The following is a 20524-nucleotide window of genomic DNA, read 5'->3' on the forward strand; positions in this document are numbered from 1 at the left end:
AACAACCCACAAATAAACATTGCCCCTCAGTCTCAGGAAGGGCCCCTGTACCTCTTCTACCCTTCCCTGTGACCAAACATGGACACCCTTTATTACCCAGAATTTCCCCGGGAAATCCACATGTACAGGTAGGTTCCAGTTCTCCTAGCCTCTTCTGGCATCACAGCGAAGATCCCATGTGGAAAATCTGAACCCTCTTCTCCACCTTAGCTTCTACAACCCGCCTTCCACTGACCCCAGCCTGAACCTGGAAATCTCAGGCCAGTGCCCTGAGCAGCTTCTCTGCCCCTACATCTGGTTGATGGAGGGTGGTTGGAAAAAATCTCTTATCTGTGCAGATTCATATCTCCATGACTCTGCCAACTCTATTTCCTGCCCATCAGTGTCTTTACCTGCCCCTCTCCAGCCCCCCCCCACACTGTGCTGGCGCTCCACTCCACAGGTTCCTTCAACCCTCCCTACAGGGAGAAAGCCAGAGCTCCCACTGGAGCATCCCCGTTGCACTCCTCACTCCCATTCAGCCCTTTGCCCCCACCTAACACACGTCTCCTGAAGGTGACCTATGTCAAGACTGCCCAATCATGATCTCTCAGGAACACTTCCCCCCACCCCAGCAGTACTGAATATTGAACCCAGGGACACTCTGCCACTGAGCTACACTCCAACACTTGTTATTTTATTTTGAGAAAGGGTCTCACTAAATTGCGTTGACTGGCTTGACAATCCTCTTGCCTCAGCCTTCCACGTAGCTGGGATTACAGGCATGTACCACCACAACCAGCACAAAAAAACTTATGATGATGATGATGATGCGTTGACCATTCTTTGCTGCTTAGGCTTCTGAGTCAGTAATTTCTAGTGTTCTTCCTATTTCACTTACCCTTCTCTCATTCTCTTTTTCACGTCTTAAGTTTTGGTCTACCCAACAAGAATCAACTTTAGTTAAGGCTCCATCTCAGACAATCTTCTCACTGTACATGTTGTCCAGATTTACATCCCCATCCATGGCTTCAGTTACCATCTGTTTTGTATTAGGTTTTTGGTTCTATCTTGTCTATTCAGGCTGCTATTCCAGAATACTAGAGTATGTAGCTTTTAGAAAGCAGAAATTTATTTCTTATACTCTTGGAGGCTGGAGGTTCAAGATAGGGGTGCTGGCAGATTCGGTGTCTGGTGAGGACCCACTTCCTGACACAGATGACTTTCATCTCACTGTGCTCATGCGTGGTGGAGAGTGTAGGAGTCCCCCTGAGTCTCTTATAAGGATACTATTCCTGTGGGAAGTGGCCTCTGGAAGTACCATTTAGGAGAGGATACTAGCTGCAGTGAGAACATCACCAAAGGTAGTGAGGTAATGAATAGCGGGTAGAGACTGCAGGAGTTGCACGTGGTAAGTGCTGTCAGGATGTAGAAGAGACGGAGTGGGGAGAGGCTGAGCAGTAGCTGCAAGGTGAAGCAGTTCCTCTTGGAGTCCTGTACACAGCAAAGAATCTGGGCTGGAAAAAGACTGTGAGCAGTAAGAACAACTGCTTGCTCAGATATAAGGAGGGCAGTAGTGATTGCCCAGAGAGAGGAGAGCAAGGAAAAAGCACAGGTAGATGAATAGCGACCTGGACACCAGTAGCTCGGTAAGAGGAGCCAAAGACAAAGGTAGAGGACTGGAGGCGTAGCTCAGTGATAGAGTGCTTGCCTGATACACATGAGGCCCTGGATCTCCAGCACCACAAAAAATAAAATATTCCTCAGAATTTTTTTTTTTAAAGGTAGGAAAAGCAGCTAGCTGCAGGAGACCCTACTTTGAAGGTGGGTTGTACAGTAGTTGAGCATCTGTGTCCAGAATCCTTCCACGGCAGTGCAGAGCTCCAGGGCTTCCTAACTTCTCTACAAAGAAGAGGGAGTTAGCAAAAGAGCACCAGAGAGAAGAGCATCACCTAGTCTGAGAGCTACACCCAGGGCAGACTTTTGTGGTTTTTTCATTATGAAAAGAAATCATCTAGAGAATGAAATTAATCAAATCATGTGCATGTACAAATATGACATAATGAATTCCACCATTATGTATAGTTATAATCCATGAATAAAAATAAAACATTGGCAATGACTACTATATTAGAAAAAAAGAAAATTGTCAAACATAAGCATAGAGAATAATATACTTAGCTCCCATGTATCAGTTACCCACGCATGGCCATTGTTTCATCTGTCCTTCCTTTCGTGCTCCCAACCCCAATGATGACTTGGACAGGTCTCAGCAGATCTTTCTGGCCATAAATACTTCATTGGGTTACTCAGAGTAATTATTTTTAATTGTTATTATGCCTAAAATAGTTGACAATAATTTCTTAATGTCATCAAATATTCAGTCCTCTGGTGACCTGTTACCCCTCAGTGACTCCTAGTGGGTGCTGTTGAAACTGACCCATCAATTGGTTATTTCTCCCCAGGAGATGGAAGTGGAATAAGTAGTTTTGTAAGTTTCTACATGTGCTTGAATCCTGACCCTGCCATTCTTCTGAACCTGTTTTCTTGCCTATAAAATTTAAATTCCATTCAACCAATGTGTTTATTGAGCACTTATTCTGTGCCTAGCATTCCCTGCCCTCAAGTAGAAAGAAGTTCAGAGCCAAGGAATATAGGGAATTCTGCTGATAACTGCCCGAGTTTCAGATTTAGAAGATTTAGAAGGTTGGAGATGGTTGACTGGACCAGAATAAGGGCTGACAGAGCCCTAAATTCTTAGCACCAGTAAATACTATCTGTGAGTATAAGTGTGGTGAAGCTCAGTGTTGACAAAAGCTACAGTTGGGTAAAAGCCAGGATTGACATTCATTCCTTCATTTATTCAATCAGTTTTTTCATTCTTAGAGGGACTTGGTCATTCAAGCTTCCTGATAAGAGTCCTGGGGATGGGGAAGAGCCCTATCCAGGAAACCCTGAAAGGCTGCATCTTCCTTGTAATTTCCACATTAACAACAACAACAACAACAACAAAAATAGCCTCTTCTAGTGAGACACCATGGTGCACACAGAGCGACTTGGAAAGCTGAGGCAAGAGGATCACAAGTTCAAGACCAACCTCAGCACCTTAGCAAGGCCCTAAGCTACTTGGTGAGACCCTGTCTCAAAGTAAAAAATAAAAGTGGCTCAATGGTCAAGCACCTGTGGGTTCAATCCCCAGTACTAAAAACAATGTCTGGGGGATGTGGCTCAGAGGTGATGTTCCTAGGTTCAGTCCCTCATACTGCAAAAATATAATTAGATAGATATAGAGCTATATATTAAAAAAATTATTAATACTAGTCAATTGTTCTTATCACAAAGTATGAGTGGCTAGAGTTGTGGCTCAGTGGTAGAGCGCTTGCCTAGCATTTGTGAAGCACTGGGTTCAATCCTCAGCACACACAAGAATAAATAAATAAATAAAGGTATTGTGTCTGCCTACAACTAAAAAATATTTTTAAAGTATGAGGTGATAGGTATATTAATTAGCTTGACTTAATCATTGTACAGTATATATGTATAGCAAAACATATTTTACCCCATAAATAAATATAAATATATATGTAATTATTATTTGTCAATTAAATTTTTTGTTTTTTAAAGTTAGGCTCTGCTCCTCAGGCTCCCTGGCTCCTGTGATCAGGGAGGCAGGATTTCATCAGCATCCCCAGGCCTGGCGAGTGAATTCCATCAGGCCAGAGTGACTCCACCCCCTTGCTCTTGGACTTCAGTGACTCACCTGCCTGCCCTCAGGGTGTATAGAACCTAGGTGCTTCCAGGCTAGCTGGGTGGGATGGAGTCTGAGGAAACAGGTCCTTCCTTCAGAACTGAGGAGGAGACTGGGAAGCTTACACCACCCAGACTTGGGAGAAGTCAAGGGCGGGTTCTGAATGAAGAAGGTGGGATGCAAAGGTTGTTTTCTCTGAGTCTTGGGAAGAGGGACGAGTTAAGGCACACTGCAGTCATCGTGGTCTTGTAGGCACCGTGAACGATAAGTCTCTGCCTTAGATTTCTAGTCACAGAGCTTCAGAGGGTAGGGACCGTAGAGAGCAGCCCCTTGAGCGGCCTATTTCATCACTTCTCCATGTCTTTTCTTCTAGTCTTGGACACACAACATCCAGAGGGAGAAGGAGTTCCTGAAGAAATTGGTGAAAGCGCATGTCATCACTGACTTAAGCAGTGGCATTTGAGTGGGCCCAGCACTCGGCCACGTAGGCCTAGGTGCTATCAGAGCAAGTAGCAGCCACCTGTGCAGGAGTCCTCAGACCCAGAGAAGGACAGTGCCAAGAGGCCCCAGGGGCAGTGAGGCCTTGGTGAAGTAGCCAGAGCTGTGCCTGTTCGGAAGCCAGCCTCAGAGACCAGCACTCAGCCTCTCTCAGCCTGGGTCCGTGAAGCCAGAGGGCCAGGAGGCCACTGGCTGTGCCCAGCAGGCCCAGCATGCAGGAGGTGGGACATTAGGCAGCATGGCTGCTGCCAGAATTGTTTCTCCAATCAGTGTTTGGTGTATTATCATTTTGTGAATTTGGGCAGGGGGGAGGGGGGGATAATTTATTTTTAAATAAGGTTGGAGATTGTTTGGTCCACTTGCTGTGCAGGAAGAGGCCCACTAGAGGGCCCATCAAGCAGTGGTACCAGTTAGCTCCCTGGAGGGTAGGAATGCAGTGACCAGTCTGTGCTGCACTCCAGGACCATAGGGAAGTGGGCAGCATCTCATGCCAGTCCCCTCCAGCTCACCACACTGTTTGGCCTTTCTTGGGGAGAAGATGTGGTATTCCCACTCACCAGCCCCCAGCTGTCCTGCAGGGAAACCCTGGAGCCATCCCTTCGGAGCCAACAGGACAGCCCTGGGCTAGAGCCGAGAGAACTCGAAAGCTCAGGAGGCCCAGCCCAGCTTAATGGGAATGGCTGTCCTCCCCAGCCACACCTGATCCATGGGACACCACCCCAGCCTGCACTGACCCACTTGGCAGGTGTTCTGGGTTTCCACAATGAGACTGCTAAGTCCTTGGGTTTTGCCTTTAGCCTGGACCAGAGGGAAGTGAGGCCCAAGGACTTTACCTAGGCCGCGACAGCCATCCTAGGCAGCCCTCATGGAAGCAATAAAGATCTTCCCTGAACCTGGCCTCCTTTTTTTCTTTTTCCAATTTTCCTGGAAGAAACAGGAACCCAAGGCTCCAGCCACTCTGCTAAATCCAAGGGCCTTCTCTCCAGCCCACAGAGCATCAGATCCCTTCACTTCTCATGTCCTGTGCAGGACCCAGGTGGCTATCTAGGAACCTCTGGGGTCTTACCATATGAGAGAAAGACCAGTGGTAGCCCCTGGCCTGGAGAGGCCCACAGACCATCGCTTGACACCCTGGCTTGGCTCTTTCTTGGCTCTGGAAAGAATATGTCTTGACCCCAAAGTTAGCACACAGGCATGATCTCCATCCAGCCCCCCCTTCTCACACAGAACAGGGGACACACAGCCCAGTTCTAAACATCCCTTGGGGAACTTCAGAAAGAACACCCTCCACCTAGAATATAGAGCCCTCAAATCGGATCCATCTCTCCCCAGCAGGCCTGGGAAGGACAAACATACCCACCCTTGAGGCCATGTGGAAGGAGCTTCCTGCACCTCTCCTACCTACTCCAAGAGTCCAGGGAGCCCCAGGCCCTCCCACTGTGACCCCCTGAGGACAGAGTCTTGGCCACCCCAAGGAATATGACTTCCCACATGCCCTCCTTACTGCAGAAGTCTGTTCCCAGACATAGCCCTCCTCAACTGAGGGGAAGCGAGGCCCTGACTGAGGGACAGTCAAACCCAGAAATGCCCTTCATACTCTGCTGAAAACAGGGCCTCTGTGATGCCCAACTCCAATGCACAGTTCCAGCTTGGATGGCACCCACTCAAGAGTTGTACAGGGACTAAGCTGCTTGCCCCAAAGTAGTGGTCCTGGCTGAAAAAGCCCCAGAAAAGCTGCCCCTGGCCAACAAGTTATGGGAGGCAACAGGTCAAACTGCTCACCACTTGGCCTCCTTTCTACAGCTTCATGGGAATGGCTGTCCTCCCCAGCCACTTCCAACAGCTCCCAGCAGCAGACTTTCTCAGCAGTCTGTTGTCCCCAGCACCACACAAGACTCCCTCACAAAAGCTGTGGTTCTGAGCCCTGGATATGCATCAAATCACCTGTGCAGATCTGGAAAACTGCCCACCCTGAGACCTGGTGACTGATTCAGATCAGGGTGGGGCCCGGATGTGGTAGTTCTTAAAGATCGCCAGTGATTCTGATGCATAACTGGATGCAGCTGGTTCATACACGCTCCCTGAGCACTCATCTGCACCCACAGCTTCCAGTTGTATGTCAGTTGGTCAACAATTTTCATGTTGTCCTTGCCAACCAAGCTCCCCTCACTTTGCTCTAGGCAACAAATTCTGCTGCTTTCTGAACATTTACACTAGGAAACATCCACCGGCCTTTCCAACTCAACATGTTCAACAGTGAACTCATGAGCTCCTGCCCCTAACCAGCCCATCTCCCAGGGAGCCTCATTTCCCACAGTGTATGCTCTCCACTAAGTCACCCAGACCAAAGCTAAAGGCACACCTCTGTCCTTCCTAACTGGTCACCCCATCCAATCAAGTACCGACTGAATTTTCATGGGGGTGTGTGGAGGATTGTGACCAGGCAGCCCTAGAATCCCTACTCAGGCCTCATCCTCTGCCCAGCAGTCTCCTGAAGATCTCACCTCTCCTCCGCCTTCCCTGACTCCAAACTATCTACCACAACACAACTCTAGAGACATGCATCAAAATGCATCTCTGACCACACCATTCTGCTCAGAACCCTTTGATGGTCTCCAGCGTCTTGGAGCTAAAAGGCCAGATTCCTTAATATTACCTTTCCAGCCATGTTACTTAACGGAATCCCCAGCCCACCTACCAAACTGCCATAATTAGGCATCTGAAATGCCACCCTCCAGCTCCTACTTCAAGCTCCAGCCCACATGTTCCTCTTCTGTGACCTTCCCCTTAAGCCCTCCTTCCCACTTCCACTGTCTGACAAGTGACTTCGATATTCCCCTAAGCCCCAAGTAATTCAGGAGGTGAGCGGTGGGTGTAGTCAACTCAGACCTTGGAAGTTCAGCGCGGAGCCTTGTCATCTGAGGCTGTCGACCCGTCCATTAAGAGAGAAACTATCTGAGGGTCCCAGGCGCGGCAGGACAACCTGCTGGGACCCCCACGTCTACACACTCAAAGGCCGAGGCCAAGGCAGGGACCAGCCTGTCCCTCCCTCCCCGCCCCTGCTGGCTCTCTCCCGCCTTCGGCCAATCCTCCCAGCTCCCTACTTCGCGAGTCTACAAACTCCGAACTCGCAGTTTCCGCGCCTCCCCGGTGCCCGCGTTCTCTATTCTGAATCCGAGGGTCCTCTCCCAGCGTCTACCCCCCATCTCGGGGGACCCAGGGGAGCCAGTGGGGACCGGATCCGGCGGGTGGAGCGGCCAGGTGAGCCCTGAAAGGTGGGGCGGGGCGGGGGCGCTCTGGGCCCCACCCCGGGATCCGGTGACGCTGGGGCTGGAATTTGACACCGGACGGCGGCGGGCAGGAGGCTGCTGAGGGATGGAGTTGGGCTCGGCCCCCAGACACGGCCCGCGGGCTCCGCCAGCAGCAAGTCCCTCGGGTCCCAGCCCTGGCTGTGACTGGGGTTGGGAACCCGGCACCCGAGGTAAGCCAAACCGCTTGCCTGTATCCTGGTCCCAGTCCTGGATGGACGCTCCAGGGGCTGGGGGCAGGGGCAAGGCAGCCTTCACTTTTCTGGCATCCTCCCTCTCCTGGGCCCTCGGAGCAGCTCTCTGCTTCTCCCAGCCCCTCCAGTCCCTCTTGTCCCTTGTTAGACTGCGCTAGTCCTGCTGTAATGTGAGGCTCCCGCTGCCGCTACAGGGCACAGACTGGCTGCCAAGGCCGCACTTTTGGCTAAAAGAAGTGCTGCCAGGTGCACAGCTCTGGGTATGAGCCATTTGAGCTGCGGGGGCAAGTCCAGCACTGGACCCAAGAAAGGTGCCTAGAAGAAAACGGTGCAGGACCCCCACCCATGGTGAGTAGTGGGATGATGGAATCGGGTGGCAAGGGCTCAGGATCAAGTGACCCAGGAGAGAGAGAGGGGACTTGAGCTGCCATCAAGCAAGGGTCCTGCTCCTGGGCTCCCCCTAGTGCAGAGGCCCCTAAGCTTTTTGCTCCATGGTGATAACAGTGGCCTGGTCTTGAGGACTCTGAATTCAGTTAGCCGATAAGCCAACGCCTGGCCCTGTAGGAATGCCTGAGGAGATCTGTTCCACAGATGTGTAGGCATTCTGAGTCCTAGGGGGAGGTAAGTGACAACCCGATCCAAGAGGAGGCTGGCTAATGAGGGCCCATGAAAGTTCTGGGTTCCCAGAGAGGCATTTGAGAGTGCTAGTCAGTGGGGGCTTAGGAAGACTAGCTGGGACCAGGAAGGATGATGGCTCATGGGGGAAACTTCTAGGAGCAAGGCCAGGCTACCAGATCCACAAGAGGAGACAGACATGGGCAAGCTCTCAGGGTGGCTCAGGTCTGAGATCAGGCTGCTATGAAGGCCAGCCTAGCCTGGTCCTCCTGGGAGTGACTCAGACCCAAGTGCAGAAAGAATATAGAAAAGCCCACCTCCCCTTCAAGTCTGCAGACTTGGCAGACTCTGCCCCCTGGTGGCCATAGGAAGCCATGGCCCAAGCCCTGTGTTTTCAGAGGGCCCATCAGCCTCCACCTTCTGCTGGTAAGGGACATCTGTGGACAGAAAAAGAAAACGCATGTCTCTGGGTCCAGAACACATATTACAGAGGAACAAGGTTCAGTGGTGCTGGTCCTGGTGGGCAGCACAGGCCTCACTGGGCCTCACTGTCATCATATAACTCTTGAGTGACCAGCAGCCACTCTAATTCTTCTCCAGGTCTCAGATTCCTCCCCTGTGGCATGGGTGAAAGCTGTCTGTGGGACCAGGGATGGCCAGCTACTGCTATCTTCTCCAGTCAGTCTTGGCAGCTCCAGCCCCACAACACAGAACAGGAAAGTTGGGAAAACAGGACCCCTCTCCCCACGGTTGTCTGGGTCTACCCTTATGACCTTAGGTAATCTCTGAGTTTCTCTGAGCCTTGTTTGCTCATCTGGAAAAAGGGAATTAAATCATTTATTTACTTCATGGAGTTGTGAAAGAGGAAATAGTTGCAAAGCACCTAACACATAGTAAGGTTCTCAATGCAGCTACTTTTCCTGGATTGAGTCCAGCTACCCAAGTCCCCTGTAGCTTGGAGAAACTCAGGTGGAAAGATGACCTCCTTAAAAGATAACTCATCTCTCAATATGCAAGCTGCCTCACAAAAAGGGTGGGGGAACAGGTCATCAAAGGCTGATGGGAGCTCCTGGTGTTGATAGAGATGGAACTTGGACTTGGAGGCCCTACCGCACTGCCCCACTGCTCCTGGCCTAAGTGGCAGGTGAGTGACCCACAGGCACTCTCAGCTGGTTTTGAGGAAGGGTGGCTTGACTGGGGAGGAAGAGAAGGGTTTGGCGTGGGCTGAGACCAGATTTAGGAGGGAAAATGGTCAGGCAGGGAGGAACCAGGCATGTGAGTTAAGGAACAGGACTTCTCTGGATGCTCAATGCACTCAGGCGATTCTTCCCATGAGCTCTCAAAAGCTTGGAACCCATTAGGTCTTGAACCTAAGCCCTTCCAGACTTCCCGCCAACAACTAGGAACCCAACCCCCTCTCCGATCTCAGCCCAAGGCAGCCCCTCCTTGGGCTCGCCCCACCGCAGCCCACCAGGGCGCCCTCTTCCTTCCTGAGGCTCCATTTCCACCTCTGCGCAGCCCGCCCTGTGGCCGACCTTGACCGCTCTGGTCCTGCTGAGTAGCGTCACGGAGGCCTCCCTGGACCCCAAGCCCCACAGTTCGACCACCCGCGAAGACCCCGCGCCAGTCCTGGCGCCGCCCACCCGCCACCTCCCGGGTAGGTGAGAGCGTGAAGGGGCGGGGCAGGGGCGAGGCTGGCCCGGGAGTGTGTGACTTTATCTCCTTCCAGGGCAACTCACGGCCCGTTTGTGCGGCGGAAGAGCCCGGCGGACACAGCCACAGCCTCCCCAACCGGTACCCCCGCCGCCCGCGCCCCCACCCCCGCCCGTGTCCCCGCCTACTGCGCCCCGTGGTGTCCGCGCGCCGCGTGCTGGGATCCGGGGCAGCCGCACGGGGGCCACGGGCACGCGGAGCTGCCGCCTGCGTTCGCAGCTGGTGCCGGTTCATGCTCTCGGTTTGGGCCACAGATCCGATGAACTGGTGCGTTTCCGTTTCTGCAGCGGCTCCTGTCGCCGCGCTCGCACCCCGCATGACCTTAGCCTGGCCAGCCTGCTGGACACTGGGGCCCTGAAGCCGCCCCCCGGCTCCCGGCCAGTCAGCCAGCCCTGCTGCCGGCCTACTCGCTATGAGGCAGTCTCTTTCATGGACGTCAACAGCACCTGGAGGACCGTGGACCACCTCTCAGCCACTGCCTGTGGCTGCCTAGGCTGAGGGATCTCTCCAAGGCTTTGCACATCCTTACTCCTGCATCTTGATGCCTCAGACCTCCCTGCTGGGCCCCATTAGCCAGGGCCTCAGCCAGAGATGGAGACCTCAGAACTGAGTTGCCAAGCCCCATCAGAGATAACAAACATTGGCTCTGGAGAAATGGAGGGACTATTCACCAGCAGCCTCAAGGGGTTTATATGGACACCAGAGACTTCAGCCATGGAAACATTAGGAACCACTTCTCACACACTGGCACTGGCCAGGCAGAAGTCTTGGGACCTCCTCCTCTAGAGACTCCAGAAATGGCCCAGGTGGGGCAGAATTTGGAGGAGTCACATTGCAGTTGCATGACTGAATGCACCTGTGTTGGAGTTGGCCTTGAACTCACTCCTGGGCACTGAACCCCTATTTATTATTTCTAACTTATTTATTTACTCTGGTAATTTGTCAGATCCTTTCCTGGGAAATGGGGGGATTAGTAGAAGAGGTAAGATGGAAGTGTGTCCTGACCTTCCCACTCACACACTTCACTCAGCAATCACGGGCTTGGCCAACTGCTTGCCTCCGCCCAGCAGCTCTGAGGTAGAAGACATGGAGCCCTGGGCAGAGTGGGTGGCCAAGGTGCATTCACAGGCCAGCTCACACCCCCTCCACAGTCTTTAGCATTTGGAGCCTGGGTTACCTGTAGGAAAAGAAGCTACAGAGCCTTTTAAGGAGAAAGCCCCGTCCCGTACTGATGGTACTCTTGAGGTCCTAGCTTAGTGGGTAAAGACAGAAAACCATACATTGCCCTGGCCCAGTGTCACTAATCAGTATCTACCGTCCAGGAAACGATCTTGAAGGTACCCTGACAGGTGCATAATCTACCTCTCCTTGCAGAAGGTCCAGTCTGGGGAGCTCACTGCCTTCATTCCATGAAACAGTCCAAGGCAAGAAAATATATGAAAAAAAAATGTTGAAGGTGGGAAGACGGTGCACTGGGGTGCTGCTTTGGGAGAATGAAGCACAGAACTTCACAAACATGAATGTAGGAAAGACCTGAGGAGCCTCAGAGGGACCTGCATTTTGTTTGTTGAATGAGGGGTATTCATTTATTCAGCCAACAAATATTTACTAAGCACCAATTATATGTCAGCTTCTGAGTAGACACTAAGGATAGACAGACAATAAATACTCAATAACATACATACTTATTTAAATTCAATTTGGCAACTGATATAAAAAAAGAACAGGAAACTAAGAGGTATACACGTTTATCTGGAAGGAACATTAGTGCTGTCCCTGGCCTCACATTGTCCTTAAATCATCTCCAAAAGATCAATGTAATTCCCTTTCTGCATGTCCTTTAAAACTGATTCCTAAGTCCTAGGTATTTATTTGGGGGTGACCTATATGATTTGCCTTCTTTGGAAATAAGACAGGGATATGGAGTTGGAAAGGATGATACATCTAAGGGACTATGGGACATCCAGAGGAGTTGTCAGGAAGCAGGGGGGATATGCTTGTTGATCTAGACCTGAGGATGGAGGTCTGAATTGGTAGGTTTGAGAACCATCAGTGCAGAGGTGGTGACCAGGGGTCCATGAGAGCACCTTATGAGTGAGACAGGGTTGGGGTGGGATCCCAGGCATTTAACACTTGACAAATTTCTTCCCATGTGCCTGCCTGCTTTGGCAAGAAGCTACTTCTCCCAAGCTAGTGAGGAGCCACAAGAGCTCTGAAAGCAGGGCCTATTCTGGGTCAAGGAGGTAAACTGTGCCTGTCTCTCCTTCTGCCCCAGTTATATGCACCAAAACTTTGGTGCTTTTTTGCTCTCAAATATCCATTTGGTCCCTATCTCTGCCTTTAAACTGATTTAGGATCCTCAGTTTCCACAAACACACCCCACAGAAAATATATCCGTATCATACAGTATTTAGAAGGCTGGGTGGGAATATTGAGAATATCCTGTCAATTCCATGGCTCTGCTATCTCCATTTTTTATTTTGATCTCTGTTTTACATTTGCAAAAATACATTGCCCGATGATTGATTTTCCCAAAATTAGGGCATGGTCTCTAAAAAAGGAATATCAAGTTATCACCTCTTGCAAGACAACAAATAATAGGCAGCTTTGAAATGACAGTTTTTTCCAGCTCAGAGAATACCTCAAACTCCTGTCTATGTGCATTTCATCCAGAATACATAGTTCCAGGTTCTACTTACTCCCGCTGTCTGCAGTTGCCTGGTCTGGAAGATGCCCTTACCAATGACTTTCCTATCCAGGGATTGCCATTTTATTCCTGGCTAAAGATCCCTGTGATGCAGTGTGTGTGGACTAGCTGACTGAAGTCTCATCTTGATAAGGAGAAGTTAGAGAGAAAGTTGAGTGATCAGAAAAGATTTAGGAGAATCTGTGTGGGTCTCAACCTATTTTTGGAGTTGTGAAGTCCTTTGAAAATCTGATGAAACTTATGACCTTCTTCCCACCAAAATGCTAGAAATGTCACTGATAACGTAAAACAGGTAAACAATTTTAGGGGAGTTGCACAGACTGTGTGTGTGTGTGTGTGTGTGTGTGTGTGTGTGTACTGGGGATTGAACCCAGGGTTGCTTTACCACTGAGCTGCATCCCCAGTCCTTTTTTTATTTCCTATTTTGATATGTGGTCTCATTAAATTGCTTAGGGCTTTGCTAAGTTGCTGAGGCTGGCCTCAAACTTGTGAACCCCATGCCTCAGCTTCCCAAGTCTCTGGGATTAAAAGAATGCTCCACCTTGCCTGGAGTCCACATACTTTCCAAATCTCATTTAGCTGTCCATTTGGAGTGCATGGTCCCCATGTTGTGGCGGCATGCCCTGTTTTATACTATGTTGAATATCCTCTTGTAGCTGGATTCCTCCAAGTGTATTCAGCTCCAATATCAGGGCTCTCTGACTCAACTATTTACAATGCCCCCTACGCTTCAACCATTTTCTATCTCATCTCTCCTTTCCTTCTGTTTATACTGGCTCAAATATACCTCATTATTTTAAAGATGATGCTGTGACATCTACATAGGTAGGTAGACATATCTGCTGCCACCTCTCCTTTACTAAAAGAGCTTTTGCTGAAGTACCAGGGACCCTGTCCTTCTAAACCCAGTAGCCACTTCTCAGCCTTTAGTACTTTGAACACTCAGGAGCACTCAATTTTGTCAACCCTCCTTAAAAAACTGCTTTCCCCTGTGTCTGCATCTGTCTTTCTCTCTGTCTCTTTTTCCTGAGTACTGGGGGATTGAACTCAGGGGCACTCTACCACTGAGCTATATATCCATATACATAGCCCTTTTTATTTTCAGAAATGGTCTTCCTAAATCTCTCAGGTTGGCCTTATAGATTTTGATCCTTCTGCCTTCACCTTCTGAGTCACTGGGATTACAGGCATGTGCCACCACATCTAACTCCTTGACTCTCTTGATCTTATACTCATCTGGTTTCCTTCTATTCTTTCAGTTGCTCATTCTGACTACTTTTGGGTTCTTCCTCTCTCTGCCTCTTAGATGTTTCTCAGGGCTCTGAAATTGACTCTCTCCTCTTCCCACTCTTCTCTCTCTCTCTTTGGGCAACATTATCTGTTTCCATGGTTTCAGTTACCACCTATCCATGCTAACCATGCTCACACTTTATCTCCATCCTAGACCTTTCTCCTGAGCCCCAAGTCTGTAATTTCAATGTCTACCTGCATAGCTTTGGAAACCTCAAGCTTCATACATCTGTCTTGATATCTTCTGTTTTCTCCTTTACATCTACCCTCCACTCTTCTCTACCCTGTTCTGCACCTCACATCAATGAGCTTCCCTGCTTTCCAGCTTCCACACCACCTCTAGTATTCTCCCCTTGGCGAATATACCAAATTCCATCCAATGACACAAGACAGAAACTTAAGCGACATGTTAGACTTCTAGAGCTCTGTCGCATCCCTCAACCACCGATCACCCTAGATCTTGCAGGTGTTTTCCCTTTTCTCTACCCCCAATACCATTCTATTGAAGCTTTCATAATTTTTCAGATGGTTTATTGCATAACTCTCTCCAATTAATATCAATCCTGCAGCCAGAAATGTCTCCAATCTCTTAACTTTAATTGAGCACTGTCACATATTAGGCTATCTGTGAGGATTCAGAGATCAGTAGAAACATGTTCTACCATCAAGGAAGCCATAGTTGGAAATAGATGTCGGGGTAATGTTGCCAGATTTAGCAAACAAAAATACAGGACATCTGGTTAAATTTGAATTATACGTAAATGATAAATACTTTTCTTTTAAAATGTCTCATGTAATGACTGGGATATATTTATACAAAAATTTGTTGTGTATCTGAAATTTGAATTTAACTGAGGGTCCTGATTTTTTTCTGGCAATGCTGAGGGGAAGTAGATAAATAGAAAAGAAATCAACCATTGAAAGTTCCTCCAGTAGAAGTATGACTGGGGTTCAAGTATGCATGCCAATGAGGGGGGAAAGTCTACATTCAACAAAGGAAGAGAAATTGGTTCTACCTGGACAGAAAGGGAAAAGGGACTGGGAAAGTCTTCATGGAGGAAGTAATATTTGAACTGAATCTTAAAAATGAATATTTGATCCTTCAAAGGTGAACGAGGCACTGGGCCTGTACAGGTTATTGGTTGTTGCTTTTATTGCCTCTTAGCTCTAGATTCATCATGTCCTGTTTGTTCGGCATAGTATGGATCTTGGTCTTAGACAGGAGTGGAGGAATGAGGGCCTCTTCCTTGGGTTCTATCTCAGCCCCAAGACTCTGCTACTCTTATATTCCTTAGAGTTCTCTTACTTCTTTTGCTAATCAACACCTTATTACTTCAATCTCCTATTATGATTCAAAGTCATTATATTAAGCTTTCCCTATGTGCTTACTGCATGGTTTCCCTCTCCTGATTGGACCCAGACTGTCAGACATTTATTCATTCAATGGTACTGAGGATTGAACCCAGGACTTCATGCATTGCAGAGCTTTCTTGACTGAGGCAATAGTATAAACAAAGGCAAGGAAATGTGAAACAGGCTGGCATATTCTCAGGATTGTCAGAAAGTGCATGTAGAATTGGAGGAGGGTGCTCATCAAGACAAAGGGCTGGAGAGATAATAAAGGACCTTGAATGTTATGCCAAGGAGCTTGGATGTGGTCCTCAGGGAGCTATCAAACAGTTTTATATGGGGTCAGTTGAAGTGTGTTTCAGCAGATCACGACTCCTGTAAAGCATGGACAGGGAGGAACAAAGCAGGGTCCAGCTAAAGCTGTGGCAGTGGAGTTAGGGCAGAAGCAGTAAGAACAGAAGAGAAATGAGGCACAATAATCAGGACTTGGTTATAAACTGGTTGTGAGGGCTGATGAAAGAGATGACTTCCAGGTATCTGTTTTGGATGACTGGTTAGGAACACAGGGGATATTCCTTTTAGCATGTGAGGTATGGGAGAGATCTTGAGTTTAGTTCTGTATAGGTTCAACTTAGAGTGTCTGTGACCTTTAGGAGACAAAGAGGTTAGAGGCAGCTGGATGTGTGGTTCCATAATTTAGGACAATTGGGCCAGAGAGATCTGGGAGTTACAGCTTAAAGCCAAGGGAGTGAGAAAAAAGGAAGGATAAGAGAAGGAGAGCTGGGCAGGGTGGGGATGCCTGTAATCCCAGTGGCTGAGGCAGGAGGATCACGGGTACAAAGCCAGCCTTAGCAACTTAGCAAGGCCATAATCAATTTAGTGAGACCCTATCTGTAAATAAAATAAAGAAAGAGGCTGGGGATGTGGCTCAGTGGTAAAATGCCCCTGGATTCAATCCCTGGTACCAATTTAAAAAATACAAAACTAAAGCCCTGGAACAGGTTAAGGAACAGGAACAAGCTGGTGAAGGAGACCAGAAAGGATTGATCAGAGAGGCGGGGGAAAACAAAACAAAACAAAAAACAACAACAGGAGAATGGGAGCAAGTGCTCAACAGGGACAAATGCAGCAGAAAAATCCATTCACATAAGGACTGAAAACTTCCCATTGAGTTTTCTTGAAACATAGTGGCCTAGGGATTGGGTTATACTTTTTACTGAGAACAACTAAAAAATACAAGCCAAAATATATTTTTAAAAATTAAATGCATCCATAAGCTGGCAAAAGCATATACATTGAGCCCAAAAAATAAATGAAAACAGGAAGCTACAAAGGTAAGCAAAAATCTGTAATTGCCTTTCACTCTGAGGGCATTTGCTATAGCGATGTGTAGTGAACTTGCACAGGAGTTTTCAAGGGTTTCCTAAACTTATGAGAAAGAATACAAAATCCAAGTCCCATTCACCATGGGAAGTCTATTTGGAACCTTCTCCATAAATTGAGGACCCCAAAGAGTTATGTCCAGATTGTGAGGGGAATTAGAGAATTAGAAATGAATCTACCTCCAGGCTGGGGATGTGCCTCAGTGGAGAGCACTTTGGGCTCAATCCCAAGTATAAGATAGGAGGGAATAAACCTGCTTCTTCTACCTAACCAGGGGGCTACAAAGAAAATTGCCTGTATCCAACCTTCGTGATAAGTGGAAGTTAGAGGTGATCTTCCCTGAGAATTCTTAGTTACAAGCAGAAAGACTCTCCTCTTGGTTTTTTTTTTTTTTGTTTTGTTTTGTTTTTTTTTAGTTGTTGACAGACATTTATTTTATTCACTTATTTATATGTGGTGCCGAGAATCAAACCCAGTTTCTCACACATGCAAGGCAAATGCTCTACCACTGAGCCACAACCCCAGGCCCTCTCCTCTTGTTTTGCAGACCAAATTCACACTATGTTGCTAGACTGAAAAGCTTCCAAGATAGATAGATAGATATGAAATGTTTCTGAGATAAGTAAATACACAGGTGATAAATAGGTATTGTCTAATTTTTTTTTTTTTTGGTGGTACTGGAAATTGAACTCAGAAACATTCTACCACTAAGCCATATTCCCTGCCCTTTTTATTTTTTATTTTGAGACAGGAGTCTCACTGAGTTGCTGAGGCTGGCCTTAAACTTGCAATCCTCTTGCCTCAGCTTTTGGGATTACAGGCATGTGCCAATGTACCTGGCTTAGATGGATAATTTGACATGAACCTGTATTGGTAGTGATTCCAGGTGGCCCCAAGAAGTTTCCTATCCTTTTTCTTTGACTTTGGAAATCTTTCCAGACCCCCACCAAAGTTGTCACAGGTAGGTTCTGACCCTGTGTGTCCTAGTCTTGTTTCTAAGGTAAGAACCCTTCTGTAACTGGCTCCCACAGATTCATCCCCATTTGGCTCTAAGCTACCCTGCACTACCATCCACATCTCCTGCAGATACTCTTGGTCTGGCTCCCAGAAATGTCCCGAATTCTCCTCAGCGCCTTCTTCAGTCCATCTGTCCTCTCAAGGGTTTGTGAAGCATATTCAGGAACTATTGTTGATGAGTGGCTTCTTCCTCTGTCAGGGAAACCCTGGGGTGAAGACAGGAGCTCTGGATTGGAAGCAGGAAGAAAACTCACACCAATTAAGTTGCAGCCTCAAGGCCAAGTCCTACTCAAGTATTATTTCAGTTTGTCTTTCACTGGAAAAAATCTATATCAAAAGAAGCCAAACCTCATGACTAGAAAGAGACATAAACACTTTTGAACCCAGGTCTTACTCCAGAATTTGTGCTCCTAACTCCCTCTCATCCATCTTCCACTAGAGAAACTTCCAGCCCACTGTAACTGGCTCCCACAGATTCATCCTTACTTGGCTCTAAACTACCCTGAACTAGAATATTTCACACCCTAGGTCCAGGCCTAGAATCAGTCACTTTATTTTGGCTTCCAGTTTCCTCCCTCCAAATGTTTCTTCCCTCTACCCTTTTTTCCTTCAGTGCTACAGATTTTTTTTTAATGTATTCTTTTTTTTTTTTTTGAGAGAGAGAGAGAGAGAGAGAGAGAGAGAGAGAGAGCGCTAGAGAGAGAGAGCGAGCACGCCAGAGAGAATTTTTTAATATTTATTTTTTAGTTTTCGGCCTACACAGTATCTTTGTATGTGGTGCGGTGCTGAGGATCAAACCAGGGCCAAACGCATGTGAGTGCACTTGAGCCACACCCCCAGCCCTACTGATTTTTTTCTAAAATGCAAATGCAACCATCATTGCCCACTTGAAACCTCATTATGGCTTTATATGGCATTTAGGATAATATACAAACTCCTAGAGTATAGTGTTCCCAACTTGTTTTTTCAAATCTCATCTGTTCCCTCCCTCTTCGTTACCCCATGTAGATCCCCTTAAACTGATTACAAATAACTAATGTTCTTCAAGCACTTTCTTGATAAAAACTTGCTGAGTGAGGAGAGTCCCACTGAAGCCAGATTTAAAATTAGGCACTAGTTAGGTAAATCGGGTCTAATATCCAGTGAAATCTAAAATGGAAGCCATGTTAAGAATGAATTTCTGGGGCTGGGGATGTGGCTCAAGTGGTAGCGCGCTCGCCTGGCAAGCGTGTGGCCCAGGTTCGATCCTCAGCACCACATACCAACAAAGATGTTGTGTCTGCCAAAAACTAACTAACTAAATAAATAAATATTTAAAAAAAAAAAAGAATGAATTTCTGGAAAAGTTGAGCAACTCAATGTTAATGAACAGCAGCCTTGAAGATGCTGATTCGAAAGTGCCCAGATTAGTTCTTTGGCCCACCTGTGTCCCACCCCTCTGGCCTTCCCACCTATATTCTATTACCGAAAACTATAAAATGGAGAGACAACCATACTTCGACGGATTCCATCTCTTGGGTCCCCTTCTTCCTATGGGAAAAGTCTTTTCTGCTGTCCTTTAATAAACTTCTAATTTTCCACTCTGACTTTGCCTCGTGGGCTTCTCTGGTGTTATTCTTCAACATTGGGAAGCAAGGACTGTCACCAGTCAACTGCAGTAACACCACTAGACTTTGCTTGCTAGCTAAGTGAACCCCCCTCTACCCCAGGCTCTCATTATTCATCAAGTTCAGATCAAATTTCTCCCTCAGAGAAGTGTTCATCGACCTTCTCAGGCCTCAACAGTTATTCCAATGCCAGCTTCCTCCATTTGAACATACATATAGAAGTCCTTTGGTTTTTCTTTTTTTATACCTTTATTTTATTTATTTATTTTTATGTGGTGCTGAGGATTGAAACCTGGGCCTCGCATGCGTTAGGCGAGCGCTCTACTGCTGAGCCACAACCCCAACCTAGTTTTTAATCAGTATTATTTCCTTCCTGGTTGGGATACCTGGCAGGAGTTAATAAAAGGACAACTTAAGGGGTGAAAGGCAGAGAGACTTCTGAGATCTATCTCTGAGTTGTTGAAAAAACTGAACCGAAGATAGGCAAAATACTGCCCCAGAACTCAAATGTGCGCTGCTCTTATTTGTCGTATACATAAAGGAAACTTATGAAATTCCTCCGAGCACTGTCCATGGTATGTGATTTCCTGGTTGCTTATTGAGTGGTGCCGAAAACCACCCATCTTCTTATTCCTGAGGCTTACAAGCCCCGCTCTTAACTTCTCAGGGTGGTGTGGTTGGCCTCCTCAAAAATAACTCCTTCCCTGGTTTTGACGTTGTGCCAGCAGGAAAGCATCGAAGTGAACCGGCCCCTTTCCCTCCCTTCTCCAGCCCCGCTCGCATCTTCACCCAAAGGCCCCCTGAGTCGCATCCTCCCAGGGAGTTGCCCCGCAGCGCCCACCATCGGTGTGCCTGGGAGTGCCTGTCAGCCGCGGTAGGCCTGGGACAGGCTGAGTTCCGCCGGTCCCAAATCCACGTGTTCCCGCCCGCCACTCCGCCAGACGCCGCCTTCCGGCTAAGCTCAGGGCGGACTTCACTTCCCAGGGTGCGCAGCGGCGGGGCCTTGCTCCGACGGGGACCTCGGGTGGCGCACCGCTCCGTCGCCTGCTCGGGGGCGCGCGAGCTGGCGCGAGAACAGGGCCTAGGACCCGGAATGAGTTTCCTCGTAGTTCCGC

The 20524-nt window shown here is 48.2% G+C and overlaps 2 protein-coding genes across 11 annotated transcripts in view; both read left to right on the forward strand.

The window, feature by feature from the left end:
- The window catches only part of St3gal3 (ST3 beta-galactoside alpha-2,3-sialyltransferase 3), a 192188-nt gene extending 187071 nt beyond the window's left edge, over nt 1-5117 (forward strand). For all 9 annotated transcript variants that reach the window (XM_005317921.3, XM_040288511.2, XM_021719809.3 and 6 more), the window contains one exon: nt 4101-5117. In XM_005317921.3, the coding sequence (XP_005317978.1) occupies nt 4101-4190 (90 nt within the window). In that variant the 3' untranslated portion in view covers nt 4191-5117. The remainder of the gene's footprint in view (nt 1-4100) is intronic.
- A 73-nt stretch (nt 5118-5190) lies between these two features.
- Artn (artemin) lies at nt 5191-10989 on the forward strand. Of its 2 annotated transcripts, XM_040288514.2 has the most exons (4): nt 5191-8075; nt 9425-9486; nt 9861-9999; nt 10072-10989. In XM_040288514.2, the coding sequence occupies exons 2-4, from the start codon at nt 9427-9429 to the stop codon at nt 10551-10553; spliced, it is 681 nt and encodes a 226-aa protein (XP_040144448.1). In that variant the 5' UTR covers nt 5191-8075; nt 9425-9426; the 3' UTR covers nt 10554-10989. The 2 variants fall into 2 exon arrangements, with proteins under 2 accessions (XP_040144448.1, XP_005317987.1); XM_005317930.5 differs by having other exon boundaries at nt 5191-9486.
- Nucleotides 10990-20524: the final 9535 nt, after the last annotated feature.

Source organism: Ictidomys tridecemlineatus, chromosome 11 (assembly GCF_052094955.1).
Source record: "Ictidomys tridecemlineatus isolate mIctTri1 chromosome 11, mIctTri1.hap1, whole genome shotgun sequence".
Lineage (NCBI taxonomy): Eukaryota > Metazoa > Chordata > Mammalia > Rodentia > Sciuridae > Ictidomys > Ictidomys tridecemlineatus.